This window comes from Alexandromys fortis, unplaced genomic scaffold (genome assembly GCF_014885135.2).
Source record: "Alexandromys fortis isolate MF-2015 unplaced genomic scaffold, M_Fortis_MF-2015_v1.1 scaffold_31, whole genome shotgun sequence".
Lineage (NCBI taxonomy): Eukaryota > Metazoa > Chordata > Mammalia > Rodentia > Cricetidae > Alexandromys > Alexandromys fortis.
The window spans coordinates 14,256,571-14,268,384 of record NW_026067974.1 but is presented as its reverse complement, the minus strand read 5'-3'; the positions used below and the strand labels follow the sequence as shown (position 1 = coordinate 14,268,384).

The 11,814-nt window shown below is 51.3% G+C and overlaps 1 protein-coding gene across 1 annotated transcript; it reads right to left on the bottom strand.

Moving 5' to 3' along the window:
- Positions 1-411: 411 nt before the first annotated feature.
- On the bottom strand, positions 412-9,911 carry Asb16 (ankyrin repeat and SOCS box containing 16). Its single transcript, XM_050156916.1, has 5 exons — positions 9,576-9,911; positions 5,788-6,055; positions 2,442-2,934; positions 2,048-2,161; positions 412-1,699 (listed from the first exon to the last, which is right to left on the bottom strand). Exons 1-5 carry the CDS (start codon positions 9,874-9,876, stop codon positions 1,514-1,516), a joined length of 1,362 nt encoding a protein of 453 aa, XP_050012873.1. The 5' UTR covers positions 9,877-9,911; the 3' UTR covers positions 412-1,513.
- Between the last annotated feature and the right edge of the window lie 1,903 nt (positions 9,912-11,814).

The following is an 11,814-nucleotide window of genomic DNA, read 5'->3' as shown; positions in this document are numbered from 1 at the left end:
CATTCAGAAACAGGTGGTTCCTATTCGGCTGAACCAGGGCAGAAGCTGTATTGTGAATGTGAACACACAGAACTCCCTGGAGGAGGGAAGTGGACAGAGGCCCAGGAAGCAGGCCCAGGCTCCTGATGTGGCTCTGCTGTCTGCTGGGTGATGTCAGCTGGTGACTGAGAACCCTGAATCCTCAGCAAGTAGGTCAATAAGCCCCTTTATTTTCTCCTGGGATAGCTACCACAAGGCTCCCAGGGGGGTAGGGGGTGTCTATCACCTTGTCACCAGAAACACCTATTCAAGGCAAAAACTTGGAAGCCCCGGAAGACCACAAAGAGGAGAATAAATGTGGCCTGACAGAAACTTGCATCACATTCAAGCCTCACAATATCCACACGTGGTTCTGTGCACAGATTATTTATTTGCATTCATAAAACTGGTTTGCAAGGCGGGTGGTGGTAGCGCACACCTTTAACCCCAGCACTTGGGAGGCAGAGGCAGGCGGATCTCTGTGAGTTTGAGGCCAGCCTGGTCTACAAAGTGAGTTCCAGGACAGCCAAGACTGTAGAAACCCTGTCTCAAACAAACAAACAAAACTGGTTTGCCTTGAAAAGCCTCCTCCTAAAGGTGAGTGGTCACACCTTTCTGTCTCTAGGACCAGAAGAAAGAAGAGAGAATGGCTTTCCACCTTTCTGGGCCCCAGAAGCCATTCTAGACAGACTGCCAATTAAGATGCCATGCAACACCTGGGGAGTAAGGGAGACCACATCAGAAATGTCTCCGGTGGCCAGGTGGTGGCGGCACATGCCTTTAATTACAGCACTCAGGAGACAAAAAGCAAGCAGATCTCTGTGAGTTCGAGGCCAGCCTGGTCTACAAAGCAAGTTCCAGGACAGCTAGGGCTATTATACAGAGAAACGCTGTCTCAAAAAAAAAAAAAAAAAAAAAAGAGTATTCTAGCATCCGTTCAAGACATGGGTTTCATCAAGAGACAGAGGTGGACTCTGTGGTGGGACACTTGCTTAGCATGCCCCCAGCCCCGGGTTCCATGCCTCGTGCTGGGGGAACAACAATCACAGCAGCCCTTTCTTTTAGTTCTATCCAGAATCATGCTGGAAAGAAGGCAAAGAAGCAGGATACACCCTCCCCCCAAAGATCTTGCTAGTGTTGACCTCATAGTTCTACTGCCTCAGCCTCCAGTCCTGGGGTTAGAAGTATAGGCTATCAAGTCCAACAAAGGGCCGGTCACTATGAAGGGCTGAGTAGACATATGGGTGGCAAGGGGAGAGCTGCACTGTGGATTATTTGTAGCTTGGGTAGATAAAGAGGCCATCTACCTACATAAGCATGGGAGTGGAGGGTTGGGGACAGGCTGAGACGGCCTGAAGATCAGCAGGTGGCTTAAAGTGTCAGTGGAGGGACAAACTGGTCCTGGAGGCAGGCAAAGCGCAAAGGAAGGGGCAGTGGTTGGTTTTTCAGCGCCGGTCGTAGGATCGGATGGAAGTAGAAGTGGCCCACTCGGAGCTCACCGGATTTGCCCCTCCACACACAGCAGCAGGTAGTCTCTGAGCAGTGGGGGCAATGGGAGTTGGGTGGCTGCCTGCCGACAGTTGCTACCCAACTGAGCACGAACAGCCAGGCGGGCCAGGTGCTGCAACCGTCTTGGCTGGTTTTCCATGCTTAGGGCTGATCTGTAGAAGGCTTCGTGTTCCTAGGCCAGAAGAAGGGAGGATTGGATGATCCAATACCCCTGATTTTGATAACCCAATGCCATGGTATTGGGGACTGGATTTCAGCCATGTCCGTGGCCACTGCCACCCCAGACGAGCTGGTAGAATTCCCACCGAGTCAGAGCTGACTGGTAAGTGAGTGGTTGTCAGCAAGAGGCTGGGCAGTGTGGAAGATCAAAGATCTGCGTGGGCTGCTATGGACAGAAGCCTGGAACCCAGGGTTTCATGGCCTACCTTCCCTCTCTGAAGCTGGTCTTGAAGCTTGAAAGGAGAGTCCTCTGGCCTCTCTAGCCCTCTAGGGAAAAGCTTCGCCCTTGGAGTAGACATACCTGCCACAGTTCCGGGAGCACTGCGTCCACCCAGCTGTCGCAGGACGGAACACATGGATAGGCATTAAGGAGGACTTCCAGGGCCCGAGGAAAGTTGGCGCAGTGTTTCAGCATCTGGGAATTAAAACAGGGGCCTAGGAGTTCCATGTTGCCCCAACTAAGGCAAGCCCAAGGCTGGCCACACACACACCCTCATGCCTCAGTCTGCCTCATCCACACTTGCCCTAAGCTTCTGACCCCAGTAACCTTGACTCTTCCTTTGGCTAGCCTATCCCCTCTGCCCAGTTGAGGGCGGACCTCCAGTCACCGAGGGAGGCCCTTTTAGTAGGGGAAGTTCTGTCCCAGGCTCTCTCTCTCTAAGAGTTGGCACCTTCCATAGGCCCTCCCAGCGCACCTCAGGGTGAACGGGTGGGGCCCCATAGTCCAGCAGTGCTGCAAAGAGGACCTCGGGCTCCCAGTTGGGGGCATCCTGTACCGCCTGCAGCGCGCAGTCCATGGGTGTGTGGCCAGCCCCATTGGTGACGCCAACTCTGGCTCCGTGGCGCAGCAGCAGCTCGGCCAGGCCTCCGCAGCCATTAGCACAGGCGTTGTGCAGCGGTGTGTGGCGCTTGCGACCGGCAGCCCTGGGATCAGCCCCGGCTTCCAAGAGACGTCGCACTGCTGCCTCGTGCTTTCGGCAGCTACCTGGCCCCTCTGCGCCAGCACAGGCTGCATTCAGTGCAGTCTCGCCCTGACTGGTGCGCAGGCTCACGTTGGCGCCATTCTCCAGGTAGAGAGCCACGTGTTGCTCCAGGCCGCGAGCTGCAGCCACATGCAGGGGCGTGACTTCGCTCTCTCGCGAGGCCTCATTCACAGATGCTCCAGCCTCTAGCAGCAACTTGGCACACCTAAGAAGAGGGTGCAAGGCCCGGGCAAATCCTGAGGACCCTAAGGTCCGCTATCACCACCCATTTCCTTCCCACACCTCTACCTGGAGGCCTGCCCTGGTGTCTCCATCACAGAAGCTCCATTACAAACACCAGGGTTCTGGGGCCAGTAGAAGCCGCCAGAAGCACCTTCAATTTTCATATGAAAAAGTTAAGCCCCAAACAGTCTAGTGCCGCAGCCAAGAACACACACATAGCATTAGCGGAGAGTCCATCCTGAATGGAACTGACGCACTTACTTTGTGCGAGGCGTGAAACCCAGGCAAGCTAAGCAAGCTATAGCTGAGCAGTGCCCTGTTTCTGACAGCGTCAGACTCACTGCGCGGTAGAGAACGATCTGGAACTCCCGAACCTCCAGCCTCCTCTTCCCACTTGCTGGGATTATAGGCCTGTACCACCATGCTCAGTTTCTGTGACACACTCCCAACTGAGCCACGACCCATGCTCCTGATCTCCCAACATTCTGATAGGACAAGATTTGGGAAACCCACTCCTGTGTGCACTATGCCACGCAGAATATTAAAGTGTGTGCGTGTAGAAATAGACTACACTACTCTTTCCAAACAGGCTGCGTTCACTGGGTCCAGAAAAGCTGCCAGGGACCTCCCTACTCTGCTTTCCCTTAGAGAAAACAAGCAAAACATTTTAGAGGGAACCTCTTCACAGTCTTTGAATTCCTGGAAAAATTACAGGCCAGCACACCATTGTAAGCAAATGTGCTGTTACCTACCGCGGAGACGGAACACGAGCCCAACTAAATTGCCAATGAAACGAAACCAATGGTGATTTAAACAGCTGAGCCATCTCAGCCCAGCCAGCGTAATGTATGCTGGGAAGGGACAATAGCAGCTGCTGGAACAGCACGGGCCGATCACGTTAATGAAACCATAATTGGAGATCCTTCCCCCGGATTCAGCACAGATCACGGATACAAGGGCTCCGTGGCCAAGACCTGAGTAAACACCGCCTTTGACAAACTGCTGAGTTTAATTCTGCAGTAAATTCTAATTGTTGCCATATTTTGACTTCTAGTATTGAATGTAAGAAGCACTTTAAAAAGCTCACTCTGCAGGGCTCCGGGAAATGACCCTTCTCGTTATATGCAAAAGGACAAACACAGTGGAAAGACACTTGTGCACAGCTACCAAGGCGTTCAGTTGTGTCCTAAGAACCAGGGAAAGGGCTGGTAATGTTGTTTACTGAAGACAAGGTCCCACTGGCCCAGGCTGGCCAGGTACTAATAATCCTCCTGCCTCAGCCTCCTAATAGGGCTGGCAAGTTTAGATTCCTTTGAGGTATATCTCTGATCTACAGCTGGTGGGGACAGGTCTCTGGCTGTCAGTGTCTTGAGTTCTTACCTGCCAGCTGAGTTTGTTGAACTGATCTGTAAAAGAGTGAGTGCCACCGTGCAGGGAGTCCCAGACGGCTGACCCAAGAAAAGTGAAAGGGCACTCACTGCCTGTGCCTATGGTGGCTTGTGTTTGTAATCCCAGTGACCAGAAGACTGCCCAGCACTTAGGAGGCAGAGGCAGGCGGATCTCTGTGTTTGAGAATAGCCTGGTCTACAGAGTTAGTGCCAGGATAGGCCCCAAAGCTACACAGATAAACCCTGTCTCAAAAAAACCAAAAGAGTTTGGGTTAGCCTGGGCTACACAGTGAAACCCTACCGCCAATAAGCAAACAACAATAAAAAAAAAAAAAGGGTTAAGGAAAAGCCGGGCAGTGGAGGCCTTTAATCCCAGCACTTGGGAGGCAGAGGCAGGCAGATCTCTGTGAGTTCAAGGCCAGCTCTGACCTACGGAGCAAGTGACAGGACAGTCTCCAAAGCTACAGAGAGACCCTCTCTCAACAAACAAACAAACAAAAAAAAAAGTTAAGGCTATTACTCGGTTAAGAGAGTGCTTGCCCAGCCAGTACAAAGCCCTGGTTTTGATTTCTGAGCATCGTGGCGCATGTCTACACTCCCAGCGCTTAGGAGGTAGCGGTAGGAGGGTCATGAGTTTAAGGTCATTCTCCTCCAAGCTACACGAGATTCTGTCCAAAACAAAACCAAATAAAAATAAGTGTGGAACCAGGTGTGGTGGCACACAGCTGTAACCTGAGCACTGAGCAGGCAGAAGCAGGAGGATCACCAAAACTTCGAGGTCAGGCTGGCGTAAACAGCAAGTTTCAGGTCAGCCAGGTATATAGAGAAACCAAATACAAAATCAATCCAGTGGGAGGAGAGAGCGGGGCATAGTGGTGTGCATCTGTAATAGACTCAGGAGGCAGAGCAGGGGGCAGGCAGATCCTGAGTGTGAGGCCAGCCTCAGAAACATAGGTTCTGTTTCAAAGAAGAAGGAAAGCCAGACACCATGGTGTAACTCCAACTCCAGGAGACCCGATATCCTACTCTGGCCTCTGGAGGCACCTGCACACACGTGCACACACACATATACACATAAATGAAACAATGAGGGCTGGAGAGGTGGCTCAGTGGTTAAGAGCACCGACTGCTCTTCCAGAGGACCCTGGTCAATTCCCAGCACCCATATGGCAGCTCGCAACTGTCTGTAACTCCAGTTCTAGAGTATCTGACACCCTCACACAGAGTATATACAGGCAAAACACTAGTTCACATTAAATACATACATATATACATACATACATAAATCTTTAAAAAAAAGAAATAATGAGGCCTCTATCTCTGTGTGAAAACATAAATGCACGAGGCGCTTTACACACAACAAAGCTTAGTCAAGTCACCCTTATTCCTAGGCGGGTGAGCTGGACACAGACCCCCCCCCCAAACCAGCCCAGGCCATAGGCACCTACTGCAAAGACTCAGGAGCCGTGCACAGGTGCAAGGGGGTCATACCCTCCTCAGACAGCACATTAGCCTTGGCACCAAACGTGAGCAGCAGCCGAACACAGTCGGGTTGGGTTTGGGCACAGGCCTCGTGCAAGGCAGCACGACCTCCAATCCGGGCATCGAGGTCAGCCCCCTGCAGGATAAGGTGCCGGGCGCAGTCTATGTAGCCTCTGGCCACAGCGATGGTAAGAGGTGCTGTGTGCTTGGTCTTTGGAGTCAGCACCCAGAATCCTAAGGAGAACAGGCAGTACTGTAGGACTTTGTATGGGAGAGCACGGCAGAGAAGCTGTCTATGGCTGGCAGTGGATGCTGGCTTTCCCTGGGTCTAGCTTACTGACCATGCTGGACCTGTGGCTAGGGGTTCGCTCAAGTCTTGAATTGGGAGTACACGCTGGAAGACCCTTTGTCTGTCTATAACAAAACACTATACTCCCCAACACTGGAAAATGAGACAGAAAATATCACATACTATGGGTCCTAGAAAAGTTCTACGAAACTGCGAAGGCAGAAGAGGGCAAAGGGGCAAACCCTATGGGAAGGAAGCTTGGGGTCTTTGGGGGACCAGTGGGTTTGGTGGCGCTCTCTGTTCACATCTAGTCTTGGAGATGGTAGCTATGCATAGGTGTGTGTAGAACTGAGTTTCGAAGCGGAATGTGGAACGAAAAGAGGGGCCTGTTGATCAGACGACTGGTGCTGGCTTTGAACGAATAGTCAACAAGTTGTTTAAAGGATACAGGTGTGTCCTGTTGAAGTGGACACCGTGGGCATGGCAGGGAAGGAAGGTCACTGCTTCTCTGAATCTTGGGTGAAGCAAATTTTGCTTTTGTTTTTGAAGACTAAAACTAAGTCCGGGTTCCATTTTGGGGGGTGATGGGTATTCTTGGGGACAAAGCCAGAACGGCTTGGTAGAGTCATTGTGCCACCATGGTAGGTGAGCAGGTCTTGCAGTCTGCAGTGCTTGACTGTCCTGGGCTCATAAGCTCGTCTATGGGACTGGGAAACCCCAGGTCCAAGGGCTGAGGTTGAAGCAATCTCTTGTTGGTTTTCACAAGTATCTCAGGTAAGCATTCAGTGAACTTGGGCAAACTTGCTAAGCTGGGATGCATCCCAGGAAATCTGTTACACACTAAAGGTCCTCATCCTACTCAAGGTAGCATAGGGGACCAGAGTATGGCTTGCTGGGAGTCTCACTCGCCTATGAGGGGGGCTCTGCCTTCCATTGCTTAATACCATAACCAATCAATCATCAATCAATCAACAATCAAAATGAAAAAATCAAAAAGGGAAAAGGTGGCTGGGCAGTGGTGGTGCACGCCTTTAATGTCAGCACTCAGGAGGCAGAGGCAGGTAGATCTCTATGAGTTCGAGGCCTGCCTGGTCTACCAAGTGAGTTCCAAGACAGCCAGAGCTGTTACACAGAGAAACCTGTCTCAAAAAACAAAAAAACTAAAACCAAACAGACACAAACAAACAAAAAACAAAATCAAAAAAGAAAATACAGAATAGGCTTCAGAAGGCAGGGAGGCTGCAAATGCAGGGAGTAGAGGACAGTGAAACCTGGGTTTGCCTGGGCAGATAAAGATTTGGAGGAGATAGCTATGAGCTCATTGAAGACTGAGGGCAATGGGGCTGGAGAAATGGCTCAGGGCTTAATAATGCTTCATGCTCTACCAGAAGACTGGAGTTGGGTTCCCAGAGAAGCCCTAGCATGGGCTCCCTGTCACCCCAGTTTTGGGGAATCCAGTGCCCTCTGCTGTCCTCCATGGACACCAGACATGCACACACAAGCAAAATGCTCGTACACATGAAATAAGATAATTCTAAAAAAGTTATAGGCCAGGTGATGGTGGCGCACGCCTTTAATCCCAGCACTTGGGAGGCAGAGGCAGGCGAATCTCTGTGAGTTCGAGACCAGCCTGGTCTACAAGAGCTAGTTTCAGGACAGGCTCCAAAACCACAGAGAAACCCTGTCTCGAAAAACCAAAATAAATAAATAAATAATAAAAAAGTTATAAAGGACAATGAGCGTAGGGATACAGGATGGGCGCTGAGAGAAGCAGGCACCAGAGCACTGTGAGGCCAATCATCTGGAGAGCTTATTTGGAGGTCCTAGCAGGGGAGCAGTTACGTGTATGCCCTTGACTAAGGGCCGGTTCCCTACTGGGGAAAGTGATCTCTGACTGCACAGAAAGCAGGAGGGATAACGGAGTGATAAAGGAGGAAGGGCACAGCACCCCAGCCAGCCAGATCAGGCAAGTCATTCTGGCGATCTGGGGGTGGGTGGGGTGGGGTGACAGACATCACAACCAGAATGCTCCCACATTCGGGTATCCAGGTGATCTTTTGTTTTGTTGTTACTAGAGACAGGGTTCACTGGTAGTCCTGGTGTCCTGGAACTCACTCTGTAGACCAGGCTGGCATCTAGCTCAGAGAGACCCTCCTGCCTGTGCCTCCTGAGTGCTGGGATTAAAGGTGTGTGCCACCACCACCTCCCATCCAGGTGATCTTATGTGCTCTGCTCTAATGAGTGTGGGGGGATTAAAGATTTGAGCCTTTGATGCGCTGGCCAGTGCACTATCTAGCTAACACTGAAGAATTTTTACAGCTGGAAAATAAGATGCCATTGGTATGTTAGAAAGGCTGAGTCTCAACAACAACATTATTTTTTTTTAAGATGAGTGGTGGGGGTGCACAGCCATGGAGGAGGCAGAGGCAGGTGGATATCTGTGAGCTAGAGGCCAACCTGATCTACACAGGGAGTTCCAGGATAGTCAAGACTACATAGAGAAACCCTGTCTTGAAAAAACCAACAAACCAACCAACCAACCAACCAACCAAACAAACAAACAAACAAACAAACAAACGCGGTGGTGTATGAGTGCAGGCTCATCACCCAGGAGCACGAGACATTAAGATCCTAAGTTCCAGGCTAGCCTGGGCCATACAGAGAGATCCTGTTTCAAAACAAATGACAACAAGTTGAACAGGACCTGATGGGACAAGCACATGGTCCCAGTTACTCCGAAGCTGAGGCAGAGGATCACTAGTTCAAAATCTGCCTGGGCTACGGAGTGAGTTGAAAACCAGCCTAGGTTACTTAGCAAGACTCTGTTTCAAAATTTAAAAAGCTCTGGGTTGGAGCACAGCAGCAAAGACGATGCTTATTAATATCACTCAAACTATGGCCCAGTCCTACCGCCCCAAAATAAAACTGGACTGGTGAGCGGGTTCAGCAGGAGGTGCTTGGGTCTTCTCCCTACCCCACAACTTCAATAGGTGTAAAAAAATTTTGCATATGGATTTAAAAAATTCTCTTCTATAGAAGAAAACCATAGGAGAAACATGGACATATATATATATGTGTGTGTGTGTGTGTGTGTGTGTGTACACACACACACATATCAAAAACATGAGTATTCCTATATAATTAATCTACTGCACACAATGTCTGTCAACCAAAACCAGCACTTACAATCTGTATATGTGTTATATCAGAACATAACTTTTGGAGGCTAGGTGTGGTGACACACTCCTTTAACCCCAGCATTCAGGAGGCAGAGGTGGGTAGAGTTTAAGGCTAGCCTGATCTACACAGTGGAACCCTGTCTCGTAACCACAAACAAATCCACACTTGGCCTCAACTGTTGAGGAAGGAGCTAACATGGGTTAAAGGAGAAGGGGGGTCTGGACTCTTCCCTTCCCCACCCCCACACTTCTCCCCTCTTCTGCCCTCCTGGGTGGTACTCCTTACCCTGTTCAGCTGACCAGGCCAGCTGGTTGCTCACTGTCTCCACAATCATGTTGGCAGCCTCTTCGTCTTGGAACAGGATTTGAACCTGCTGTAGGTCCCCAGAGAACAGGGCATTGTGGACAGCTGGGTCTCGGCAGGAGCGGCGCGGCCTCGTGAGCCGTGTCTGGGGACTAGAGAGGTACCTTTGGCTTTGACACTGCCGAGCGGCAGCCCGCCTCCTGTCCTCCCATTCCAGCCACTCTCTCTGTAGGCGGAGAGCTCGCAGTGTGGAGGACGTGAAAGGGAAGCTCTCCCCTGCCATGAGCGGTTCAGGGGTCTGTGCAGTACCGCCTAGGCAGAGAATTGTTCCTTGTCCCAGCTAGCACCCTTGCTCTGGGGAGTCACTCTGCCCCCCTCCTGGTAAGCTGGAGAAGCAGCTGAGGCTATAAATAGGCCCCTCACTGCATTGGTAAACAGTTTGCCCAGAGTCATGATCCTAATGCAGATGGTATTGGGTCAGTCCTTGCCCCTACTGGTACCCTTCCATTGGCCAGCAGGTCCTCAGCCAAGGTCACTCCCTGACCCCACTTCTCTGGAGTGAGTCTTCTAGTCCAAGCAGTCAACCATGGGATGGGCTGGACAGGGCAGGGGGAGGACCAGGGTCCTGCAACCTCTGCAGTGCTGGCTGGGGAAGTGGGCAGGAGCCCAGGATGGAGCACAGACCTCAGTCAGGGGAGGTGGAGATACTGAGAAGCGAAACCACTCTTCCTGAGTTTGAATGAACAGCACTCGCTGAAGTGTGTACCACACTCTGAGAATTTCAGTCGCTTTCACATCCACCTCTACTCCGACCAGTCAATGAGGTAATGTAGCAGATTTGGTCAGGAAATGAGATGGCCACGCTAAGTGTTTCAGTTCAGCATCTGAGATGGGCAGTCTTATTTTACAGACTTAAGGAACTTAGACTTAACAAGGTAAAATTACTGGCTCAAGATCACATAGCTTCTTTTCCTTTCTTTTTTTTCCTTTTTTTTTTTTTTTTTTTTGAGACAATGTTTCTGTGTGTCCTGGAACTCACTCTGTAGACCAGACTGGCCTCGAACTCACAGAGATGCGCCTGTTTATGCCTCCCTCGAGTGCTGGGATTAAACACGTAGTTTATAAGGGCGGGGCAAGGACTCCAGTAGCCCAGACTTTAGGCACTTTGTTCTAGGGGCCTCTACCATGTGGGGTAGACAGTTGGGTGAGCCTTTCCTATCCCCTCATGCCCAAGCGGGACATGGTTTCTACTTTCAGTGACTGGTTTTTCTTTCTGGTCTAAAAGGACCCACTTGTCTCCTTGCTGTGTGCCAAGGGGTTGACCTTGGAACTGGGGACCTTCAAACTGTTCACCCGTTTCCCTTTCGGAGAAAGTGGCTGTGCTTCCAGGAGCCTCTAGGGGGAGGAATGAGGCTGTGAAAGCACACCAACTGGTCTGTCTGGTGAAGGGAGGGAGGAGGGAGGTCCGCCAGCCTCTGCCTCCTGGGCTGCTGGCGGCCCCGTAGCTCAACAGTGCACTGCGGGTTCCTCCTGGTTCCTTCTGCCCGCTTCCACCGTGACTTCCCAGCAACCTCCCCCTCCTGTCTTTCATTTCCTCCTGGCCACAGGCCCACACAGGCTCTGTCTCTCCCACATTCTGTTGCCAGCTTCAGTTCGGGTCCTCAAAACCTTCAACCTGGATCAAGCCAGCCTGTGAGTCTCTTTCTTGGACCACATGACTTTCTGCTGCCTGCCAGAATCACCTGTCCAAAAAGGTCATTTCCTGAAAAACTCGTGCATTCTGGCTCAGGCTCTTCCTCGGAGTCCTGGGTCTGGCCCCACACACACCACGTGGCGTCTTAGCCAGTTTCTTCACCCTTTCCTGCTGGCTGTCCCAGTGGCTTGAAATCCAAGGCAACCTGTTGTGTCAAAGTGTTCCTGCAGCAACAGCTGCTCAACTTCTAAAGGACACTGGGTGGGCTTAGCAAAGTCCACATGCCACAGCCCCTGAGACATCACTCTACCGTGCTGGATGTGGGCTCCAGGGCAGGCAGGCCCTGGCTTGAGCAGTCCTGACATAGTGTTTTAGGAGCACCTGGCTCATGGCAGGCTGGCCTCTCCTGAGCATTGAATGAAGGTCCCTATTCTCTGCCAGATCAAACGCTCCTCTATCTGCCCAGGTGGGTGGCAGCAACCTGGTCTTCTTCCGACATTCATTGCCCTCATCCTCTGCTCATTCTCT

Coding starts and splice junctions, on each gene's coding strand:
- Asb16 (XM_050156916.1), bottom strand. CDS start 9,876: ATGGCAGGGGAGAGCTTCCCTTTCACGTCCTCCACACTGCGAGCTCTC. Junction 6,056..9,575: donor GGCCTGGTCAGCTGAACAGG/GTAAGGAGTACC, acceptor TGTTCTCCTTAG/GATTCTGGGTGCTGACTCCA. Junction 2,162..2,441: donor CCCCACCCGTTCACCCTGAG/GTGCGCTGGGAG, acceptor TTTAATTCCCAG/ATGCTGAAACACTGCGCCAA.